Raw genomic sequence first — 25,460 nt, 5'->3', positions numbered from 1 at the left:
CTGCGCAGATCTGACTTGATGTGATGCATGCTGGGTTAAACACAGTGCATATACTGGGACCATAGCATAGATACAGTGGGTGCCTCTCAACATGCTTCCTCGATCCTCGATGCTCGATCCTCGAGGGGCGTTCCCACTGATCTATAACTCACACTGGATAGACTATCCCATTGTTTCCCCCCCATCATTCTTTGCCGCCATTGTTGTAGATCAGTGAGGATCGAGGCCCGAGGAGCGAGGGAGGACGTAAACGCTGCATGAGAGGCACCCAAGAGCACTGAACATTTTATGCTTTTATAATGAAATCCTGGAGGCTGTCCAATTATATTGCCTGTTTTACAAACAATGGTTGAGTTAGTGATATTAGTACTGGAAAAAATATGTATTTATCTATATGTATTTGCATTTGATCCTGTGTGTATCTGTCCTTCACATGGCTACACACTGTGACAAGTACTTCTTCAAAAACACAGCAAAGATGATAAGACTGCATGTCTCATTTGACAAATTGTTGAAACTGTAAAATGGAGAATTATAGTCTGCATATAATGCATAGTGCTCCAAATCTCCCATCAAGTTTCATTGGGACATCTTGATGAGGGCCACACAAGTTAGTGAATATCCTTCTATCATTATTGGTACAACTATTGTTAACAAAGTGGAAGTGGATGATGAGAACTGTTTAGAATCAACTTAAAACCGCTACAGTAAATGTTTACTATTTTACTGCCGCTACATTAAAGGAGAATTCCGGTGTGAAATTGAGCTTAACTGTACCGAAACATGTTAAGGTGTTCTCACACGTGTTAAAGACGCACCTTCGCTGACCCCCCCCCCCCCGCACTCCGAACTCCGCCGTCTTCAGCCGAGATTGCAGTAGGCTTGAATCTATTAGATTGGGCATCACGTAGCCTATGCAGCTAAATCGCTATTTTTAAACCATTAAAACGGTTCCAAGTAACTCCACACTGTATTGGTAGACTTCTGAGGGTCCTGACATTTAAAACGAGATACTTAGAACTTTGGAAGTGCACAGGAAGTTTATTAAAAATACTGTTTATTCAAGCAGTACCTTCATAGAATCTCTCCGCTGGGCGCCATCTTGTAATCAAGTCGCGATAAGCTGACTGACTTCCAAAGTTCTAAGTATCTCGTTTTAAATGTCAGGACCCTCAGAAGTCTACCAATATATGGCTATAAAACGTATTATTATTATTATTATTATTATTATTATTACTATTTTCATCATCATTATTATTATTATTACTATTATCATCATCATTATTATTGTTGTTATTATTATTATCATCATTATTATTGTTATTATTATAATCATAATTATTATTGTTATTATTATAATAATCATCATTATTATTGTTATTAGCATTATTCAAAATACAGACACTGGAATAAGAAGAGAAAATATCTCCCCAAGCTGCTTCTCTCCAAATGAACAGCTGCACAGTCCCCCCCCCCCCTGTGAATTACACAATATCAATTACGCATTTCTTTTTCACCATCTGTTCACAGTTTACATTTGTTCATTCACATTTGATTGCCAGACTTTGACTGAGCCTCTCCAGAGGGTATTCCAAGTATATGGTTCAAGCAAAGATCCTTCATTACTATCCGCTTTAACCCTCTCTGGTTCAAGTGTTAAACCTCCTAATAGAAGAACTGTACCGCTTTATTCTCCTAGCAAAACAAAGCCACTGGGCTCTTGTTGTAGGAGGTTTACCACTTACTCTGAGTTAACTTACCCAGTCTGTTCAAACCACATACTTGGAATACCCCCCAGTTCTCCCTGTGGGAATTGATGAGCAGAATAACAACTCATCATGGATGAAGCGTTGCAGCAGTTAAGTATTAACCTTTGCCCCAGCCACTTCCTGTGAGGAATGTGAATGCACGTATGTGATGACTGCAGCCCCAACCAATTAGGCCAACTGCAGGACATGGAACAGGAGAGAGAACAGGCACATAAACTCCTTCTAACTAGCAGTGTGTCTTCAAAAGCACAGATGACCACAGGGTAAAAATATTTACAAAATGGTTGTTTTGGAGTACGGTATTGGAACATTTCTGCAACAGCAGCAATGAGAGGCTGATGGAAATGTTTACAAATGGATGTTTGTGAAAAATGAGTTGACAGCAATTCTAAAACTATACATAAAGCAAACGAAAATCAAGGAAGTTGTTGAATAACAAAGAAAAAGCCATGATTTAACAGCTGATATAGCATCAATAAACGAATCAACTTATGCTATCATTCCAGAACACTTGAGTTCTAGATCAGAATGTATGACGACCAGTGTTGTGATTCTCTGTTCAGTACTACGTTTGCGCTGTGATAACAATCTATATATCAATATAATATTTCATGACAGTTTTATTTATTTGTTTATTTATCTATACACCCCATATTGTTTTACCAGGTGAGTCTCATTGAGATCTTATGTCTGTTATTCAAGGGAGCTCGGTGTTCAGTGTTTTCGTAAGTGTTCAAGTGTAACCTCTTTAGGGTTGGTGCCATGTGCTGTGACTTTGGAATCCATTCACAAATACATATTTCATACACCTGAAAAGCACTTGTTTGTATTAATGTAATATATTTGCTTTATTAGATGTAATAGTTGTTTAGTAATATAGTACAAAAAGGAGCATAAAAGCATTTATAATAGAGACATCTGACCCTAAACTCTGACATTTCTATTCCGATTCTAATCAGAATAGAGGTCTCCATGGAAACCCACCTATTAAGGTTGCTAGGTGTCGAGTACGCTGGCGAGACATACCACTCTGTTTGGCATCTTTTATTTTCGTAATTTAATGACATGTCTTATTTTTCTGTTTTGTAGCCTGCTATCTCCAGACCAGTGTTGGGGAGTAACGCATTACATGTAATTGAGTTACGTAATTTAATTACAAAATAAATGTAACAGTAATATATTACAGTTACTGTAGAAAAAAATGTAATTCAATTACAGGTACTTTTGAAATTTTTCAAAATTACAATTTGAATTACATCTCAATATTGTCAGCAAAACTTAGCAAATAATATTGTATGTAAAAAGAACTGTTTCCATCCACAGCCATAGTTTGATATGGGACCTTCTGATAGGCTCTATCACGTCTACAGCGCCATCAGCGTAGGCCTACATGCCTGCCTGTAAACGTGTTATGATTATCATTATATTATCCTCACAAAAAATGTGATGCTAATTCATGTATTGGATGCCCTTGCTGCCTTGTGCGCTTGTACAGAACTGCTCGGCAGCCTGTAGACCAAGGCCAAAATCTTCACATGGATTTGGGGACTATATATATCATTCGAAATCCAAAAAGTAATCAAAAAGTAATCAAAAGTAATTAGTTACGTTACTCAGAAAAAGTAATTCAAATAGTTACACTACTATTACATTTTAAACAGAGTAACTTGTAACTGTAACACATTACATTTCTAAAGTAACCTTCCCAACACTGCTCCAGACTAAGGCTAGCTTTACACGACAACGATCTGAACACAATCCGCAAAAGTGGCGTTGCGTTCCCACTTTTTATTTCGCGTTTAGACGAGCGTCTTTGGGTGGAAATCTGCATGCACACGGTGACGCAAAAGTGTGTGAAATTTGATGTAGTATGCATGCCAGGTGGCTAGGTGATACTGTGGAGCACTGCCATACAACAACACCAAGAGTGCGCGCATGCATTGAAACTTCCTTCTACTTTTCTCCGTAGTAGCACGAAATAGCCATAGACTTAAAAGAAAATAGCCCACCGTCAAAAACCAAAACATGGCGAAGAAGCGAGGCAAGACAGACAACTTTGTCTGGACAGACGAGGAGGTCGAGCTATTGTTGCAAACGACATTGGATCACAAGTAATTAATTTGCCTTCTCTGTTCTGATATATCAGTAATTACTCTGCTTATTTGCTGAAAGGACTCCTGAATAGCTATCAAAGCAGCTAAGGCCACTTGAATGTCTGACTGATGGAAATAATCCGACATGTTTGTTATTTTTTGGCTGTACTGCACATGTATATGACGTCAACGCGTATGCGAGGATAGCCAGCGTGAGCAGCTCAGAGCACACTTTTGCGTTGTCAACCGTTTAGACGGGAACGCGACGGTGGAGCGTCTTTAAGATTTCCACTCTGGAGGGTGGGTTCATTTTTTTGCGTTTTTAAGCCCCCAAAACGCTGTCGCCGTCTAAACGAAAGGCACATCTGATAAAATATTTTGTCGGTTTCACCCGGGAGCGTTGTCGTGTAAAGCCAGCCTAAGTTCAATACGCTATATTTCTACTGCATGCGCAAGAGCTGTGATCAATGGGCATTGTTCAAATGACTCCATACGCTTGGATAGTCCTTCAACCAACGAGACCAATGATCCGGATGCACCTGGTGAATAAGCCAGTTTGTGATTGGTTTCAACGTGGAAAGGAAGCAGGAGAGATAAATGTGCAGGTTTCCAGACAGAACTGCAGGGCGATATCCAGAAAAAACTCAAAAATAAAGAATTAGGCGTAGAATGTCATGCAGTCTTAGAATACACCAGCAGTAAAATCCCTGCTTCTCTTGGTTTCTTCCTCTCACTGTTTGTTGATGTTTTCCACTCCCCTCCACACGGGGGCGCTGGCCCCCACACACCGCCCATCACCCCTCCTGCTCTTGGCCCGGCGTCTCTGCTTGGCCTCGGTCAGGGCGTAGTACTTGGCAAACTTGTTGACGAGGACAGGAATGGGCATGGCAATGAAGAAGACTCCTGTGACGGCGCACAGAGCGCCAGCCACCATCCCAGGCCACGATTCTGGATAAAGGTCTCCGTACCCCACGCCCGTCATGGTAATCACCGCAAACCACAAACCCATAGACATGTTACTGATACTTGTACGTGTAGCTCTCTCTCCGTAAAAGGCCAGGATGGAGAACGTGAGGATGAGCACACAGAGCGCCGCGGCCAGCAGGAGCAGCTCACCGGCGCTGGCACGCAGCGAGTGGCCCAGCGCCCGAACGCCCGCCACGCGTCGCATCAGCTTAAAGAGCCGCAGGAGTCGGAGGCAGCGCGCCACCATGAGTAGACACGTCAGGGAGTGTCTCAGCGGCAGGACAGGAGTCGCGCCCAAACACAGCGCCACGTAGAAGGGCAGGATGGCCATCAAGTCAATGATGTTCAAGACGTTCAGGATGAACTTCAACTTCTTCGGGCAGCTGATGATGCGAATCAAGAACTCAGAGGTGAACCAGACGACGCAGAGAAGCTCTATAATTCCCAATGCACGGACAGGATGCGTGGGCAGGATCATATCAGCATCAATATCAATATCAGTCTCAACATTTTCCTCGTCCGTGTACCGTGGCTGAGCTTTGGGCTTGAAGTGGGTCCCCAGGCAGAAACAAACAATGGACATCAGGATGAAGAGCAGAGAGAGAAGGCCGATGATCTGTCAGAGGAAAGGAGAAGAACACATGACATTCCCCTGCATCCAAACAAGTAAACATCAACACATGAATGTGTCACTGCACATAAAGATGCAGACATTGAAATAGAAATGATATACAGAAGGAGTAAATGATTTGAGTGACTGCATAAGGAAACAGGAGGATCCACATGGTAGTTACTGTAAGCTGTGATGTGTGGGCTTAAAAAGAATACAAGGACCTCTTCTATAAGTTTCTGTAAGTTCTCAGTTGTGTTCTAAGTTCTGAGTTGTGTTTTAAGTCAAATATTTAAAAAGAGCATGGAAGTGCATGGAAATATGGACTACAACAATTATCTCAACAATTAGAAAGAACAAACCATGGCTGCTACAGATGAATGGGGGTCATCAAAGAGGGCCCACATTTTCGGCATGCAAGCTTTTGTCTGCACCCTCCCGGGTCCCCCCACCAGGGAGTCGTAGTCTGGGGGTCCCTCATCCGGCTCGAACGCAGCCAACGCCTCCTCTTCATCCCGATGCTGTCGGAAGTTCTTCCAGCAACATGGCTCCACGTCGGTTTCACTGACTCCCCAGAAGGAAATCTCCTCTTCAAGCGATTGACCGCACACGTCTGCCGGGCAGTGCAGTTTCCCGGTGCGGTAGTAGTTTAAGATGGGGGCGAATGCTTTCGGGTCCCGGTCGAAGAAAAACTCAGAGGTCGGGTGTTTCAGTGGGTCAGCACTGGCGTCAGAGACGAGGTTGGCCAGGCGTGTGCCAGGGATGCACATGAGGGTGCTCTTGTGTGTTTCATGACGCACACCACCAACGTTAACTACAATCCTGTCTGCATCAGAGCCTGCGGGAGCAACTTGCATTGGGTGAGTCTCTGGACTGGAAGCACTGAACATTTTGTGCTTTGAAGATGAAATCCTGGAGGCTGTTCAATTTGATTTGGAATCAGAATCAGGTTTATTGCCAAGTAGGTTTCACATGCATTGCCTGTTTTACAAACACAGGGTATATTTAGTGATATTGTTCTGGAGAAAATAAGTATTTTATTTGCATTCTATCATGTGTTTATCTGTCCTATACATGCCTACATACTGTGACAATTACTTTCTTTACTGTAAATATATATATATAGGCTTTTTGCCACTATTCATACAGGACAGTAGAGACAGACAGGAAGTGAGTGGGAGAGAGAAGGGGTGGGACAGAGAATGTCTAATAAGGGGAGAAGGACCACTAGCGAAATACTTCCGCATGGTACTGCAACTAGAGGGCGATCGCGAGCAAGTGATGAATGAATGGGTAGCAATGGAGCTGAACCCCCCAGTACCACATTTCTCGTTATATAATTTTTTCTCCTAAAATTGCATTAATGCATGCGATGCAGGATAACTTGACTTGACAATCAGCTGACCAATACAATTTTCAATATGTGTTGTTATTCCTAAAAACCCTTTCAAAGTGTTCATGTCACGTGACAGAAGCGAACCACTTTACGGCCATAGACCTAAAAGAAGGTTCAGCTTCACGACGGTCGTAATCGGTCGCGATTGTCGCGAGCATCCATGAGCTAAATGCTAGCATGTTACAGGGAAAACGGCCCATCCTATGAAAAGCAGAAAGGACATGAGTGACTTTTTATTTCATTTCCAGTGGAAAACCTATACTCAGGTAGCTACTACGACAATGTACATTAAGAAATGAAGTTGTCAACTGTGAAAAAAACGAGTTCTAGCCGCTTAGCCCCATAGACCACAATTCATTTATCACTTGCTCGGCAACGCCCCCAGCGGAATTTCAACAGATTGCATGAACAATCCGGTACAATGGAGTTAATAGGAAGTGGACCGGCTCTCCCTAAAGGGGCTCTGGGTGGGATCAGGAAATGACCACAGGTCAGAGTTGAACCTGGGTCCCCGTGCACTCTGACCCCTACATGGCACGAGCGCTGCAGCCTGTTGTGCCACTGTGCTCCCCACAGTTACTTTTAAGAGTCTTCAAAAGATGATTGATTGGCTCATTGGAAATTGTAAAATGGAGAATTGTAGTCTGCACTCTAGATGCTGCTCCAAATCTCCCATCAAGTTTTATCTTATTACTCACTTGCATGAACTCTATTTCAGCACTATTGTTAGTATTTGCATTACATTTATTTCAAAGCAACTTATCCATATAAATGCAAAATTAAAAATTACATTTTATTTTTTATTTTTATTTTTTTTTGGGGGGGGGGGGGGGGGGCGGGGGCTGGTTGGTTGGATTAGCTAGGAGTGTCATTATTATTATTATTATTATTATCATTATTATACAGACCCATTTTAGTAGCTCAGCATCTACTCCAAACAGCCGAAGCGAGATAGAGAGAGAAGAGAGAGATAATGACACATATCTTGGCTTAATGGAGAACATATGGCTATGGCTATCGCTATGGTTATTTAGCAGACGCCTTTGTCCAAAGCGACATACAAATAAATAGCAATACAAATTAAATAACAGTGAACAATTACAAAAAAGGGAGAATAGCAATATTATCAATACAACAATCATTTAAGCACTAATCTAATGAGAAATAAAACAATGAAATGACAAAAGCAATCAAATAAGTCACTCAGTTAATTATCTAATAACAATAACTATAGCAAGGTATGGCTAAATTTAAGGACAATAGCAGAATAAATGTAAAATTTTAACAATGGACAAATTATAACAAAACAAAACTATTATACAAACCATAACACATAACAAACACTCAAAAGACTAAGTGCATATTAAACAAATATGCCTTAAGACCCCTCTTAAAAGATCCAAAACTGTTGCTTGAACGGAGAGCACTGGGCAACTCATTCCACCAACACGGAACCACATATAACATTTTTAAAAAGTTACTCACTGGTTTTATGTCAAATAGAACACAATAGAAACAAATATTGGAAGATACCAGTTAAGGTTATGTTATTGTCTTCAATGCCACATGCCCACATTGACACCTCGAACTTGCATTAACATTCTACTATTCAAATGCCGTGTCATCCATTTTCTTTTACTTATAACGCATGCATGGATTTTGAATAACACAAACAAAACTCTCTTGACGCTTGTTTGACTTTGTTTTTATATCACAAGAAACCGTTTTTTGAGGAAAATATGTAGGCTGATATCTGACTGATATCAAGCAATTTAAATCACCAACTGGGTCAGGTAGAAGCATGAAGCAAGAATGATATCATAAAGTAGTCCTAATCGTTTATTTATTTACTATAAAAACGTTATAACTCAAAAGGGGTTAAATCATCTTTCGAATGAATGCTTAGCCTACATTACCTGCTGATGGTGCTGAAGAACACAGTGGATGCTGAAGAGCGTGGTGATGAGGTATAGTCTAGTCTAGCTGGACTGCGACGCCCGTCTGAGGCGCATGCATGGAACTTTATTGATCTCTGGGGAATGAGGCAAGCTTATGCGTCCCGCCCCCTACTCCTTGCACAAAATGTTCTCCGCAGTGTTGCCTGCCGCAGGGAAATTAGCTGTCGACGGGCAACAGGGAGAGAGAGAGAGAGGGTGAGAGAGAGAGAGAGAACATTGACAGATAGATTGATAGATATGCATTTCTTGGCTTGACGGAATGCCAGTGCATGTCCAGTAGGCTGTAACTAAACCTATAGCCCTTAAACAAACAAACCAGTCATTCTTGAAATTAGGGACAAAACAGATTTAAATGTTCTGAAAAGAAAAAATATATATTTTGAAAATGTTCAAAATAGTGGTGGGCCGTTATCGGCGTTAACGTGCTGCGTTATCGTGCAACTCTTATCGGGCGATAAAAAAAATATCGGCGTTAATCTATTCTCAAAATTAGGCTGGGAGCTGGGTCTATACCACGCAAGCTATGATCACTTTCACCTTGATATCTTAGCGCAAACGCCAATGTTCAAGAGTGCGCCTGAAAAAAGTCTAGGTCGCACTGGTGCACCTGACGCTGCTCGGCTGCTTTCTTTCACAAGTTGTCATTGTAGACTATGCGTGCAACTTTACCAAACAGTAACCAATGATACATCCTCCCAACATGGACGATAAGCTCAGACCCCTCCCGAATCGGCACCTGATCGCTCATTCCTAATAGAAGTAACCCCCCTCTCCTTGGCCCGCTTTCTCTTGCTCTCCCTCTCCCTCACTCTCCCGTGCGCGCTCAATGGACACTCGCGAGTCGCGACCCGCCCCTCGACATGCACATTTAATCCAAATGAAACATTCACTATCGTGAAAGCAATGAATGATGCATATAGAAGACGTTAGCTAAATTAATATAAATTCCGGTTAGCATCATTGCTGCAGAAAGTTGATTAAAACTCTTACATTCAAGTCACTCTTGCATGAGTTGGATGATAATCTCAATACCAATGTTTTCCAACTCCAAAACTCGAAAGGAGAAAAAGTATTAGCCCACATTGAAACTTACAGTAAACACACGTGGGGAAACTGAGCAGTCCAACTAGTAAACTATGATAAACTAGCCAACTATGCTACTTTGTTTACATTTTGAGGTTTCAAGCAGACAGCTGAATTAAAGAGGCAGAGTTGTAATATGGATAGTAGGCTGCAATCTGCATAAAGTGTGCTGTCATGAATATCAGACATTTCAGTATGTAGAATAGGCTTATATAAATAATTTTGTAAAGAAAAAAATCTTTTATTGTGTTTCAAGCTTTTTCTAGACTTTTTGTTGTTAAAAAATCATTATATGAAAGGACAGCAATAAAAAGGTGACCTTTTAGCGTTAAAGGCGATGCAATGAAAAATGTGGGTGCACCTAAATTTTGCGCTGGTGCACCTAAAATTAATCTAGATTAATCTAGATTAATTTCAAGATTACAGTGAGATTAATCTAGATTAACAAAATTAATCTATGCCCACCTCTAGTTCAAAAACTATTACCACATCTTTTTAAACATGGTTTTGGCTATCTAACCATGTTCTGGTACAACCTTTTACTGATTGCTTGTACATCTTTTTACGGCATGTTAAAGTGAGGAGATCTGCGTCCGGACATGGGGCTTTCCAGGCACCGATTGCATTCTATATCATCTATCTACAGTATCTATCTATCTATCTATCTATCTATCTATCTATCTATCTACAGTATCTATCTATTAAAGGTATACTATGCAACGTTTTTCAGTTAATCAATTCGTTCCATACTGTTATATATGATTAAATGAGTCATTACCGGTCGAACAGTGTTTTTTTGGCCGCTCTAGTGGTCTGTAGCGGTAAAACCACACTTGCAACTTCAGGAGACACCGGGCACGCACCCATGCTCTACTCCAGGAAGTGTCATGTAAAGTCTCATGAAAAGGCACGGCAGACTGACCGATTGAGGAGTTTTGTCAAATATACACGCTAAAGCTGTAGGGGAAGCTCTGCAGAGAAATATGCAAGCATAAAACGAGCGAAAATGAAAAGGGAAACGAAAATGAAAGCGAAACATAGTATACCTTTAATGCAAGGAACGTCTGTCTGTGATGTGAATTGATCAGTGATTCTTCCATTTCCCAGCTCCCAAGCTCTACAGAGCGTTGCTAGACTACCCCGGCAGCTAGGGGCATCTATTTCTAGGCTAGCGTTAAAGGAATAGAACCCCTTCCTTAAGTTGCAGCGTTCCCCTTTGCTAAACTGGTTCTGAGCTAATGCATTTCAACGGTAACATCCAAAACAGTCTTACTCACTCCACAGCACACCCGAGACAAGTAAATTAAAACGTCAGACTGATAACCCGCATAAATCCGTATTTATCGTAAGGTGCTGATTTGCTAGGTGCAACACCCTACCGGGTCCGTGTACACTAATTACATTTAAAAAAAAAAAAAGGCAGGTTCAAACACAGCTGGCTCCACTGGAAACAAACAAGCTGTGCCTGCAAGAGTAAGAGCCTATTGTGAATACAGTAGAGAGAGTGCATTGACATGAGCTAGATTTGCGTTTCTTGGCTTGAAGGAATACCGGTGCATAGGCTATTTAAATCAAGTAACCCTAGCCTTTAAACAAACAAACAACAAAGCAGTGATGCCTGAGATTAGGGACAAACCAGATGCTTGCTTTGTGCACTGGCACACACAGTCCTGTTGGAACAGAAAGGGGCCATCCACAAACTGTTCCCACAAAGTTGGGAGTATGGAATTGGCCAAAATCTCTTGGTTAATGTTGCAACATTCGGAGTTCCTTTCACTGGAACTACTGTAAGGGAGCATGCCCAGCTCGGACATGGCCCCTTCCTGCTCCAACAAGACTGCACCAGTGCACAAAGCAAGGTTCACAAAGACATGAATGACAGAGTTTGTTGTGGATGAACTTGACTGGCCTGCACAGAGCCCTGACCACAACCCAAAATAGAACCAGAGGAGTTGAGGCTGTTATAGCTGCAAAGGCTGAACCGACATCGTATTAAACCCTATGGATTAAGAATGGGATGTGACTGAAGTTCAGATGTGAGTCAAGGCAGGTGAGCAAATACTTTTGGCAATATATGTGAATACACTATTCCAATAGAGTGATGCAGTTTAGCCACCAGTGGGAGAATGGGGAGGTGGGACGCTTTGCAATGCCAAAGTGGGAGTGACATAGACAAGGAAGGTTTTCTGAACCAGTGATGTCCTCCTCACAGCCACGCAAATTGCTCCTCTGCTATCTTTAATTTGCTCTCAAACATCGATTGCAGTGATAGTTTGGGACAAAGCTGCAGTCTACTATAAGCCGGAGCCTACTGTGAGGCAGTCTATTGTAACTCTGAGCTCGTGCTCAGTAACTCTCTTCATTCCCAGTTCACAGATGTTTACTACATTCCTGTGTGTGTGCCCTTTATCTTAGTCTGGCACACGGACAGCTGCATGTCCAGAAAGCATCCCTTGAGCAACCGGATGCAGAGCTTACATTAGCTTACTGTGTTCAGAAGCAAACTGTACAAAGAGTGTATTGTATTGTAGAAATTGCCCTCGGCATGGCCCCTGTTTAGGGGTGAATTATTCCATTTATAAAGTTTGTATGTCTGGTGCTAGTCTACAAAGCTACTACATAATGTGATGATCCTTAATTGTTACCTGCATGTTGAGGTTTTGTTTGCACATAGCCTGGCTAGCGCCTACCACTTCTAAAATGAGACGTGGTCTGGCAACCAGTGTGGTTAGTTTCCACACTGCCTTAGCAGCGTGAATGAAATCACAGTGCGGTCCTTTTTTCTTTTCAAGACTTCTTGTCTCCCTCTGCAGGACAGACAGGATTTGTTGTCTATCTCTGTTCCTTTCTCAGTTCCCTTTCTTCCTCCCCTTCCTGTCCAGACCCCCAGACTTAAGAAAGAAAAGAAAGTGCACCTCATGATTCTCTTAGCGGAAATGTTTCTGAAGAGCATGGTCCCTTTTTTGGTGAATTATTCCATTTATAGACTTTGTTTGTATGTCCGGTGAACTGTTTGTGTTCAAGTGTGCCCTGCACATACTGTGATATGCTCTTTGTTCATGGAAAGAAACAAAGTTATTTAGAACCTCCAAATACTAAACATTGTGTGATGTTCTGATGTGATGTTCAGATGAATTGGGACTTTGAAAGGGCTTGGATAATAGGCATGTTTCCACTGGTGCATAGTCATGTTGGAACAGGAAGGGGCCATGCCCGAGCTGGGCTTGGTCCCTTAGTTCCAGTGAAAGGAACTCTGAATGCTTCAGCATTAACCAAGAGATTTTGGACAATTCCATGGTCCCAACTTTGTGGGAAGTCTGAGGATGGCCTGACCTCAGGCCAATAGAACACCTTTGGGATGAATTAGAGTGGATCTTGAGAGCCAGTCTCCTCGTCCAACATCAGTGTGTGTCCTCACAAATGCGCTTCTGAAAGAATGGTCAAAAAATCCAAAAAAAAACACTCCTAAACCTTGTTGAAAGTCTTCCCAGAAGAGTTGAAGCTGTTATAGCTACAAAGGGTGGACCGACATCATAATAAACCCTATGGATTAAGGATGGGATGTGAGTCAAGGCTGTGAGCGAATACTTTTGTCAATATAGTGTATGAACAGTGGAGCATTGTAGATATCAAATGTATTAACAGAGGGGATTTTGGATATATCATTTTATCACTTCATAAATCTGAATACTGACAACAAAATAAGCTTTTGGTCACCCTGAGCCCAAAATCAACACTTCAACCACAACCGAAGTACACTTTCCTTTAATTTATAGTGTTGTTAAAATCAACACTTCATATAGTACCGACCCACACTCTTCCTCACTTCCTTACCTAATATCCTCACTCTTGCACTTTCAGTTTCACTTTGGAGTGAGGATATTACTGCGCAGAGTCTAAGTGCTCCCAATGTTATTCCGCCACACAATATAGTTATCCCTTTTACCTGCTTAGAAATGCACCACGTTTTATTTTGTCTCACCATACTTGGTCGTGTGACTACATGTGTAACTGTATTTTAATAGGGAAAACATGGAGATGTTGGTAATGCGAAATTCAGCGAAATTCATCCATTACTTTTTGAGTTATCTTGCTAACAAACAGACAGACAAACAAACAGACAGACAAACAAACAAACGCCGGTCCCCGATGAAAACATAACCTCCTTGGCGGAGGTAATCAGCCTGGCAAGCCAAACTATACATTCAATGTATATTCTGGAGTCGGACCATTCACAGAGCTGAAGCCTGTGGGTGGGATGAATCTGTCTTTCAAACTGCCTCTACACGTAATAGGCCAGCACTTGTGACCAATCAGCGCTTAGTTACGTTGTTCTCTATGCTTGTTCTGCTATCTCACTGTCGCACAGCTCTGTCGTCACCGTGCTAAGGCGGGCTCAAGGACTCGGTACACAGATGGATTGTTCTGATTGGACCGACTGACTTGGTGTCGGGCGCAGGACTGGCCTAATGGTGTGACGCTAGACCATCCCGCTAGGCGAAAAATATGTTTGCCGCTAGGGTGCGTCTAGATTTCTAGGCTAATCGCTAATACTAATTTGTGCGATAACTTGTGAATAACATTAGGCTAACTGACCTTGTGAGAGCCAGTCCATCCTAGCTCAAGCCAGCCAGGGCAAAGCCTCCTAATCGACTGCCAATGATCCTAATCGACAGCAAGGCTTGCTGCAGGCCCTGATGGACGCCTACTGTTCCACGCTGTATTACGGCTCGTACAGGTAATCACATTAATTGAATTCACATACCAGATCTTCAGGTTCTGGCAGGGAAGAGAGGAGATAGATGTGCAGGTTTCCAGCCTGAGGTGCCGGGCGAAATCCAAATTCGCCGGCAGGTCAGGCAGGTTCACTCAACCAATGGCCATATAGCAGTTCTCACTCAACCTATGGCCATATAGCAGTTCTCAAACCTTTTCTGTCATTCCCCACTTTGGAGGTGGGGAATTATCAAGCCCCCCCTGACCCCATCATACTCAACTGCCCCCATCATACTCAACTGCCCCTCCTGACCCCATCATACTCAACTGCCCCTCCTGCCCCCATCACCAGCTCTGCTGCTGCTCCACAAAACTTACATAATGTGATGTTCCTTAATTGCTACTTGAACGTTGAGGTTCTGTTAGTTTGCACATGAAATTATAGCATCTTGTTATCACGCATCCTTGTGGTGCGATTATTACCACATAGCAGGCACCAGAAATGGGATTCTATGAATGTGAGCAGACAGGCCCGTTTTTCTTTTCAAGACTTCTTGAATCCTTCTGCAGGACGGACAGGATTTGTTGTCTATCTCTGTTCCTTTTTTCAGTTCCCTTTCTCAGCTTCCTTCCCTTCCTCTCCAGACCCTGATTCCCTTAGCAGAAATGTTTCTAAAGAGCGTGGTCCCTTTTTGGTGAATTATTCCATTGATAGACTTTGTTTGTATGTCTGGTGAACTGTTTGTACTCAAGTGCGCCCTGCACATACTGTGATAGGCTCTTTATTCATGGAAAGAAACAAAGTTATTTAGAACCTCCAAATACATTGCGTGATGTTCTGATGTGATGTTCAGATGAATTGAGACTTTGAAAGAGCTTGGATAATAGGCATCCACATGTGTTTCACAAATCTGAATAAAAATCATAGAATCTTTATAGTTGTCAAGCATCCTTGCGGTTCTATAACCAAACTAACTGAAATTATTTTGATTACACTTTAATGAGAATACTTAAATGGTTGTGAGCGACTAGGCACTGTAATCAGTGAGAGTAGCAAATCTCCCCTCACCATTTGCACCTGAACGTCTCTCATATGATACATGCAACAAGAATGTAAAGTAAAATCAGACTAGCATGTCTTCTCAACTAGATGTACCGCAAAGCGGTACAAAATATGACCGCCGCAGAGTCCTGCACATTCTCTCCACAAAAATGAATCAATTTGTTTCCATCTCCTACTCCATCCCCTGCTGCAACTTTTATGTATGGATTTGAGTGAATTAGTGTATGCATGTGTGCGCTTGCTTTTGTGTATGTGTGCTTCTCTGTGAGTTTTCGCTTGAGTGTGTGGTGGGGATAAAGGTGACCCTGCCTTGGTCAATGACCTGCTGCAGCTGATGCTGGCTCTCCATCATTTCTCATCCTCCTTGACCTCACTGCAGCATTCAACACCGTTGACCACCACATCCTTCTACAACGCCTCCACTCTTCCATCGGACTTTCTGGCTCCACCCTGGCTTGGTTCACATCATATCTCACAGACAGAACAGAATATGTATCCCTGGGAGGTGCAAATTCAGTCACACACTCCGTCACCTGTGGTGTCCCTCAAGGTTCAGTCCTAGGTCCCACCCTCTTCACTCTGTACATGCTCCCCCTTGGTGGTGTCATCAGCCGGCATGGAATGTCTTTCCATTGCTATGCTGATGACACCCAACTCTATAAAAACAAACCCAACACCCTCTGCAGCCCTATCCACAGTTTCCACCTGCCAAGTCATTCTTGTTGGCAATCCACACCAGATCCGGTCATCCACTATCACCAGCATCACCTTCTCCGGTCATGACATCCACCTTTCACCCTCAGTCACTAATCTCGGTGTCAAAATGGACCCTCACTTAACTTTTGACGCACACATCAAACATCTGTGCAAAACCTCCTTTTTTCACCTCAAGAACATTGCTAAACTCCGCCCCTCACTCACTCTCCCCGAAGCCGAGAAACTTGTCCACGCCTTTGTCTCCTCCAGGCTGGACTACTGCAACGCATTCCTCATCGGGATCCCCAACAAAAACATCCAGCAGCTGCAGTACATTCAAAACTGCGCTGCCAGGATCCTGATGAGGGTGCGGAAATACCAGCACATCACACCCATCCTCAAATCCCTCCACTGGCTCCCAGAACAGTTCAGGATTGAATTCAAGGTTTCCCTTCTGTCCCACCAGTGTCTCCATGGCTCTGCCCCCCCTTACCTCAAAGAAATCATTCCCCCCCCACCAGGGGCGCCGCCAGAAATTCTGGGCCCCATGAAAGATTTCGATTTAGGGCCCCCCCTCCCCCTAAAAAAAAAAAATATATATATATATATATATTAATTAAGTAATATATATATATATATATATATATATATATATATATATAAAAATGGGGAGAACATGTATTTGATACCATGCTAAAGTTGCCTAAAAAGAGGAATATAAAATCATCATTTGACAATTGATCTTAATGCCTTAATTAAAAAAAGGAGTTTATTTTTAAAGCTGGCTCCTATGGGAATTTAACATAGGGGTCAAATACTTCCTTCCCCCGAACATTTATTTATTTACATTCTTCAATCACAAAGAAAATTGGTGTCCTTAGCGGTCTGATTTTTACTCATTTTTTTTTATTAAGGCATTAAGATCAATTGTCAAATGATGATTTTATATTCCTCTTTTTAGGCAACTTTAGCATGGTAGCCTATCAAAATACATGTTCTCCCCATTATATATATAATTATTATTTTTATTAATAAAAAAATGCACAACTGTCTGAATCACACTGAATAGACTGTTGTCTTAAAATGAAAATGCCATGGTACATATTATGGAATATATTGATTTTCTTTTATGAGCAAATATTGTTAGGCCACTATGCAGTTCTTTCAAGCCAAATGTTCATGTGTTGAGAGAACTTGCATGCATCACTTTATATGGATTTATAACATTCTGTATGCACATTGGGGATACTTCAGAGCTCTCCAGCAAACCTCATCAGGGTGTCAATCATGTATTCCAATTGTTGTCTTTATTGACTTACTGTATGTGATCAAATGTTTGCCTTGATGAATAACTAGGCTAGTTAATTATTGTATTGTCTTGCTCACATCCTCCTTCAATTGGGATTTGGGTTGATATGAGGGCTGGGGTCCTATTCCTGAGGATGAATCTAGTGTGTATCTTGAGGGCACCTCATTAGTTAAGAAACCAGTTCTTAGCACCAGCAGTCGTGTAGGGTAATATTTTATCTTGCATAGCCTAGTACAATAGCCTAGTTTATTGCTCAAGTTCATCCAGTTACAGACTACTGTAAATTACACGTACAGACCGTCTACATTACATTCATCTGTTCTCCCATGGCAATGAACGTGGAGTGTTTAAATAAAATAACACTGCACTTCTTAGCCTAGGCTACTGAAAATGGTTGTTTTGATATAGGTTTAGCCTAAACGAAATCATCTCTTTTATCAGCTAGCAAGCTAGTGTGTTGTGTCATGGCATCCAGTGTCAGTGAATTACCTTTCTTTAGGAAAAACCGAGTGACTTTTTTTTCTCCCTCTTCGCTCTCTGCTTCTGCTTGCGTTTGCATGGGGGTGGGGGGTAAAAACGTTAATAAATGCCGGGCGTATTGACTTGATGACATGATTTTCAACAAGCTAGACGTCTGCTAGCAAGATACCAGCAGCAGCAAAACGAATTTAGCCTACTACTGGAGGAATTTACCTAGCGTTTTGTCACTCAATGTTGACACTGCTGAAGTCGTTTTCTATCTCCGTTCTAGCGCCACGGTGGTTGAAAATGGTACAGTCCACAATAGGGGTGTTTGAAATCGCTTTAGATTATGTTCCTACAGTGAAAATAGTAGTTCACTTGTAAAACCATGTATAATTTCCTTATTTAAACAGATCAAATGAAACATTTATTCAAAAATCCTACACATGACAATACTATTAAATTATTATTGATAGCCCTCAAAGGGCCCCCTGTCAGTGCTGGGCCCTTAGAATCGTCCTAACCTTTCCCCCCCTGGCGGCGCCCCTGCCCCCCACTCCTCTTCACGTCATCTCCGGTCCGATCAGGCACATCTTATCCAACAAAAAAGGACAAAACTCCGGACTATGGGCGACCGAGCCTTCAGCTGTGCTGCACCCAGTCTGTGGAATGCTCTCCCTGACTATCTGAGGGCTCCACAGACTGTGGATTCTTTTAAAAAATATTTAAAGACACATATTTTTAGAAAAGCCTTTTATTTCGCTAAAGATCCTTTTATCTGTTTTATATGCTGCTTTTAGGTCATTTTATGTTTTATATGATTGTATGATGTTGCTCTTATCTTCTTTGTGTGTGTATATGTGCATTGTAGCACTTTGAGATCATTGGTTTGAAGTAAAGTGCAATATAAATAAAATGTATTATTATTATTATTATTATTATTATTATTATTATTATAAAGGGATGTGTGTTTTACAGTATGTGTGTGTTTGTTCACTTGTGAGTTTGTGTGTGCATGTTTGTGTGTGGGGGAGTGTGTGTGTGCATGCATGTGGATTTGTTTGTGCATGCATGTGTGTACGTGTTTATGTGTGTGTGTGCTCATGCAGATGCGTGTGTGCATGCTTATGCCTGCCTGTCTATACTGTGTGTGTATAGGCTAGCCCTATTCGCACGGGATTAGTATTACCTGGGGACCTCTGGTAGTTTTCAAATGATCGCCTCACCTCGGTGTACTTGCAGTGCATTCGCACGGGATAAGCAACGCCTGTAAAGTCTGTATATTAGTCTATTTTAGCTATTACGGATATGTCGTATCAAGGTGTGCAAGATATTGACAGAAAACAACGCAGAAAGTAGAAAAGATAGAAACGGCGGGCAATTGCATTAACAATCACTGAGATGCAGATTCGCACGGGATTAGTTTTATCACCGAACGTCTGTGTTTAGCGAAATACAGTAGGTCATTTGCGGTGGAATTTTTTACTTTACAAATTACAGACATGGCACATTCGCACGGGATTCCGATCTCAGATCTGACACAAGATCTCAGGCATCCACAAGATCTCTGGCATCCTCTGCAATTATCACAAATCGCCAAAGGTCCACAGGTAATTCTAATCCCGTGCGAATAGGGCTTAAGTCTGTGTGTTTGTGTGTGTTTATTGCGTATGTGTGTGTGTGCTTGTCTCTGTGTGTGTGTATGTGTGTGTGTGTGTGTGTGTGTGTGTGTGCATAAACATTCAATTTTTTGTTCTTCAATTAAACTCATGGATGGTATTGTATATCAGGGCTCTTTAGATCATTGAAATCAATATCAGACACCTGTGATATTTAGTTTGTAGGTAAGCCCAATCAAAGGAAAACTACTTAAAAAGGATATTCCACATTATTAAGCATGCCACAGATTTCAAGCAATATGGGAAAGAAAAAGGGTCTCTCTGCTGCTGAAAAGCATGACATTGTGCACTACCTTGGACTAGGTATGAAATCATTGGATATTTCCTGAAAACGTATGCGTGATCATGGTACTTTGAAGAAATGTGAAGATTCATAGCAGGTTCGTGCAGACAAAGGCATAATAACGAAGGTTTCTGCCAGACAAATTCATATAAGAGAGCAGCTGCTAAAATGCCATTGCAAAGCAGCAAACAGGTATTTTTGGAAGCCGCTGGTGCCTCTGGAGTCCCGCGAATCTCAAGGTGTATCCTCAAGAAGTCTGCAAATGTGCATAAACCTACTATCGGCCACTCCTAAACAATGCTCACAAGCAGAAACAGTTGCAGTGGGCTCAGGAATACTTAAAGACTAATTTTCAAATAGTTTTGAGTGGCAGATGTATGGAGTAATGGATGGTTGGTGAATGGCCACCATGTCCCAACAAGGCTGAGACGTCAGCAAGGAGGTGGCGGAGTCATGTTTTGGGCCGGATCATGGGGAGAGAGCTGGTATGGCCCCTTTAGGGTCCCTGACGGTGTGAAAATGAGAGTAGAGTTTCTGACTGACCACTTTCTTCAGTGGTACAAAAAGAAGAACAGTGCCTTCTGTAGCAAAATCATCTTTATGCATAACAAATGCACCATGCTGCAAAGAATATATCTGGGTCAATGGATGCTATGGTTAGGAAAAGGAGAGAATCTCATGGTGTGGCCCCCATCTTCCCTGACCTTCCCCTGGCCTATCGAGTGCGTAAGTGAAAGTGTCACGTTGTCCCGGTAACGCGATTTCTTGTTTTAAACAAAAGACCTGCAAGTGCCATTTTCTATTGCCTCACCGTGTTGTTTCTCTCAGAATGAAAATAGATTATTTTTAAGCGGAAAAAAATCACTACCGTGTCGAGGCGTGTATGTATGCTTCTAATGTACTAAAAGGAGACGTTCACGCTAGCATGAAAAAAAAAGTTTATAATGTAACGGCAAGCTGGGCTAATCTATGATTAATTTGCGCAAAAACTTGTCTTTTTCTGTAAAACAATCATCTGGCATGGGATTTCACATAGTGAATTTGGTTTGTTTAGAACAAAAATGTTGGTTGCTAAGGAAAAGTGACATCACACTTACGCACTCTATTGAGAACCTTCAGAGCATCATCAAGCACAGGATCTACGAGGGTGGGAGGCAGTTCACATCCAAGCAGCAGCTCTGGGAGGCTATTCTGACATTCTGGCAGCTCTGGGAGGCTATTCTGCAAAGACATTAAAGCATAAACTGCATGACTTGTGAAAGTGATATCAATGAAGGGGTCCTACGATAATATGAAACTTGTCCTGTTAAGATGTTTTAACTTTTGATTTCATTCACCTTTTAATGCTGCAAATTCAACAAATTACCATTTGTAGTTCTTTACAACCTTTAAAATGTCTTGAAACTCTGTTGCGCATAATAATTTGGAACAGTGCATTTTTTTTATTTTTGAAGAAAATACTGTTGTTACTGTTGACTAGGTTTTGCCATACATTAAATGAGTGGTTATGGAATGGGTTGACATAGCCTCTATAGGCCCTATGGTTCTCGAGATATTCACAGAAAACTGTGTCTGGCCATCTACAAGCCAGTTGGTGTACAGTCACTAAATGTACACATACTTTAATTTATTTTATGGCCCCCCGTGAACAGAGTTCCACGAAACTTGGCATGCATTTTTCCAATTTTGTGCAGTTTTGACCATGTCAGCCAGAGATGCTGTACTTGCGATTACAACACTTTATTTTTGCTTTTTCATTTTTGACTTGGTGGCGCTATACATGAAATGAGTGGTTATGGGATGGGTTGACATGGCCCCTAAAGACCAACATACGAAAAAAAAAAGGTCCTACGGTTCTCGAGATATTTACAGAAAACAGTGTCCGGCCGACGGATCAAAACGAAAAACAAAGGCGACATGCTGTCCATGTGGGGCTACCCCGGTCTTTCAGTCTCCTTGACGCTGCTTCGCTGCGCGCTGGTCATAAACTCAACTTCCACTTGATAGACTATGAAACTTAAAAAAATTAATTAAAAAAAGAACATACAGGGCCCCAGCCGTGGCGCAACTGGCTGGGGCACCTGCACCGCACGCCGGCGACCCGGGTTCGATTCCCGCCCCGTGGTCCTTTCCAGATCCCACCCCAGCTCTCTCTCCCACTCGCTTCCTGTCATTCTCTCTACTGTCCTGTCCAATTAAAGGCATAAAAAGCCCAAAAAAATTAAAAAAAAAGAACATACAGAATAATATCAACTCTTCCACCTATGGCTTAGACATTATGCCTAACATTTTTTTTTATTTCAAACTTTAATTCATAGCAACGTGTCTCTTTGTCAGTGAAAGGGTCTGGGAGTGTCAGATTTCTACCCATGAGTAACTAAGTCAGCTCAGCTAAATCACTTCAGAAAACATAATCAAACTTAGAAGACATGTCATAACATGATTTAGAAAAAACAATGTATTTATTTATCTGGGTTGATTACCATGGCTTTTTCACAGGCCTTCCTAAAAAGACAGCAAACAGCTTCAGTTGATACAATAGACATAAGTTAGGGTTCTCATGAAAACTAGAAGAACTATTCATCATCACTATGAATCATCATTCTTTGCTTTTGTTCATGTAAAGCACATTGAATAGCCCCTGTTAATACATTTGACTTGACTTGACTTGTTCTTTTCAAGACTTCCTGTTTGTCTGTTAGAACTGGCAGGACTTGTTGGTCCACTCTTTTGGTTGATAAAATAGGCCTCAATTGGCAAGACATTACAGCTGAATAGGATTGCACATGTAACTGATGATATGAAATTACCCTTGTTGATAAATTACTTTCAGACTATAGGCTATTGTTTTGTATTGCGTTTCCCAAAGTTTTTGAGTATGTAAATGAGGTGTTACCTGATATGTGAGTATAGCAGGTAGCCTACAAGCATGTGAACAGTGGAACATTGGAGATGTCAAATGTATTAACCGAGGGGATTTTGGATATATATTTTTATCGCTTCGTAAATCTGAATACTGACAACAAAATAAGCTTTTGGTCACTCTGAGCCCTAAATCAACACTTCAACCACATTTTCCTTTGATTTATAGTGTTGTTAAAATCAACACTTCAACCAGAAGAACACTTTCCTTTCATTTGTAGTGTTAAAATCAACACTTCAACCAGTGCTGAAGCACACTTTCCTTTAATTTATAGTGTTGTTAAAATCAACACTTCAATCAGTTCCGAAGCACACTTTCCTTTCATTTATAGTGCTGTTAAAACATGCACAAATTGGTTGTATATTGTTTGCGCAAGGTTGTCTGACAATTTCGAACATTTTCTGCCGATGTATGTTATAAATGTATAACTGAGTTACACATTAAACATTATACATTTCTTCTTTTAATGAAGAAAATAAGTATGATTAAATAATTGACAACATCAATATACCAAATAGACCAGAACACATCATCATTTTAGAACTCTTAAACTATATGAAAAGTGTTGAGACTTTTAAACTATCATGTTAAGTGTTAGATGCTATAAATGACACAATTAGGCTACCATTTTAACACTTCACTTCCAGTCTTCCACTCAGTGTTTTATCTGTGTTAGGTGCAATCACGCACACACAAAGGCTGTATTTGATCTGGAGTCAAATAAAAGCAATTATCAACAGCAGTGGGTAATACCATTATCACATGATTGGCAATAGGCTGCTATAATCGTCTCACACATTGACTATACAATCTGTGGTCTTTCACACCTGAATAACTAATCCACACCTGTTGGCTGGCTATATATGGCCACATTTGGGTAGCCGTGGCCTACTGGTTAGGGCTTCGGGTTTGTAACCTGAGGGTTGCCGGTTCGATCCCCGACCAGTCCACGGCTGAAGTGCCCTTGAGCAAGGCACTTAACCCCTCACTGCTCCCCGAGCGCCGCTGGTTGGGCAGGCAGCTCACTGCTCTGGGTTGTGTGATTCACCACACTGTGTGTTCACTGTGTGCTGTGTGTTCACTAATTCAGTGAAATTGGGTTAAATGCAGAGAACTGAATTTCCCTCACCGGATCAAAAAAGTATATATTCTATTCTATATATCAGTGGTTCTCAAACCTTTTCTGTCATTCCCCACTTTTGAGGTGGGGAATTGTCCTGCCCCTACTGAACCCATCAACCCAGCAAAATGGTAGTCCTAATGTTAAAAAAAAAATCCATTTGGGTTCCACCTTGCATTTCCCATCTTGGTCTGCTGGATCAGATGCTATTTTAATTCATATGTCGATTTGTGTATGACTCCTTGTGTGTGGCTATTTGCTTTAAATCCATGATTGATTCTATGATTCTAATCTATGATCTTCCTTGTCAAAAAAGAAGGCATTATTACTGTAAAAATATTTGTAGGGTAAGTATATCAACTTACTGTATCAGCTTATCTACTGTTTGTAGTACTGTTTGTAGGGTAACACTGAACCAAAAAAGCCCCAAGTCATTATGATGGATGGAGAAGAAGTGTTTTCAATTCATTACAGTGTTTTACACTGAGCACATCAGTGTTCAACTGGTCCTTATAAATGTCTTGATATATGATGGTTTGTGTGTGTCTCTTGAGAACAAAAGAGCATTTTGAGGAGAAATTACATTGTTTTGAAGGTAAAGTGTCATTTTGCAGGAGAATTGCAGGGTTTTGCCCATTGTGTGTGTTGTTTTGGATTTGTGTGTAGAGGTCTGAGAGTATGAGGCATGTTTTCAGAAAATGTGTGTTAACAATCAAGAAAAACTGTAAACATTGCACAACAACTCCCCTAATTCCCTCTTGTTCTTCCCACCCCACCCTGACATGTCTCTATTCCCCAGTAGCGGGCCCACCCCTCCTCACTCTGAGAACCACTGCCAGAGAGTTACCCCACAGCGCCACCCCATGTCCATTTCTGGTATTGCTACTACTGAATTCCATGTGAAAAGACCAAAATAGAGGAGGGTGCTGCAGATTAAAATCAAGAAACCATTTGTGATATGTCAATGAATTCAATATAAACAAATGGGATGTTAATGTAGGTTTAGATACGACGTCTGAGTAGAGATTTAATCTGAGCACATTTCCGGGTCATTAGTTATCATTGCCATTAGTTTAGCCTTCAGCCACTAGCCACTACAGATGCCCAAAGGCTTCATTTTTAGCCCTTTGCTGCACCCGACCGGAACCCGAATAATTATATAGAAAGTGGCATAACATTGGTACCTGGCAGATTTGTGCGCATGGACCCCTGTTTCCATCTACTGTAGACTATGAGACTGTGATCAACACCCAAGTGCCTCCAAAGATCCTTAATTATTGACTCCGCTTTGACCCTCTCTGCTTTAACCACTCCTGCGTGGGAGCAGATGGGGG

General features: G+C 41.5%; 1 protein-coding gene across 2 annotated transcripts; it reads right to left on the bottom strand.

Moving 5' to 3' along the window:
• Nucleotides 1–3,488: 3,488 nt before the first annotated feature.
• LOC134101403 (potassium voltage-gated channel subfamily C member 1-like) lies at nucleotides 3,489–8,827 on the bottom strand. Of its 2 annotated transcripts, XM_062555050.1 has the most exons (3): nucleotides 8,751–8,827; nucleotides 5,801–6,357; nucleotides 3,489–5,444 (listed from the first exon to the last, which is right to left on the bottom strand). In XM_062555050.1, exons 2-3 carry the CDS (start codon nucleotides 6,326–6,328, stop codon nucleotides 4,593–4,595), a joined length of 1,380 nt encoding a protein of 459 aa, XP_062411034.1. In that variant the 5' UTR covers nucleotides 6,329–6,357; nucleotides 8,751–8,827; the 3' UTR covers nucleotides 3,489–4,592. The 2 variants fall into 2 exon arrangements, with proteins under 2 accessions (XP_062411034.1, XP_062411035.1); XM_062555051.1 differs by lacking the exon at nucleotides 8,751–8,827 and having other exon boundaries at nucleotides 5,801–6,358.
• Nucleotides 8,828–25,460: the final 16,633 nt, after the last annotated feature.

Source organism: Sardina pilchardus, chromosome 14 (assembly GCF_963854185.1).
Source record: "Sardina pilchardus chromosome 14, fSarPil1.1, whole genome shotgun sequence".
NCBI classification, from domain to species: Eukaryota; Metazoa; Chordata; class Actinopteri; order Clupeiformes; family Clupeidae; genus Sardina; species Sardina pilchardus.
This window is presented reverse-complemented; position numbering and strand designations above follow the sequence as displayed.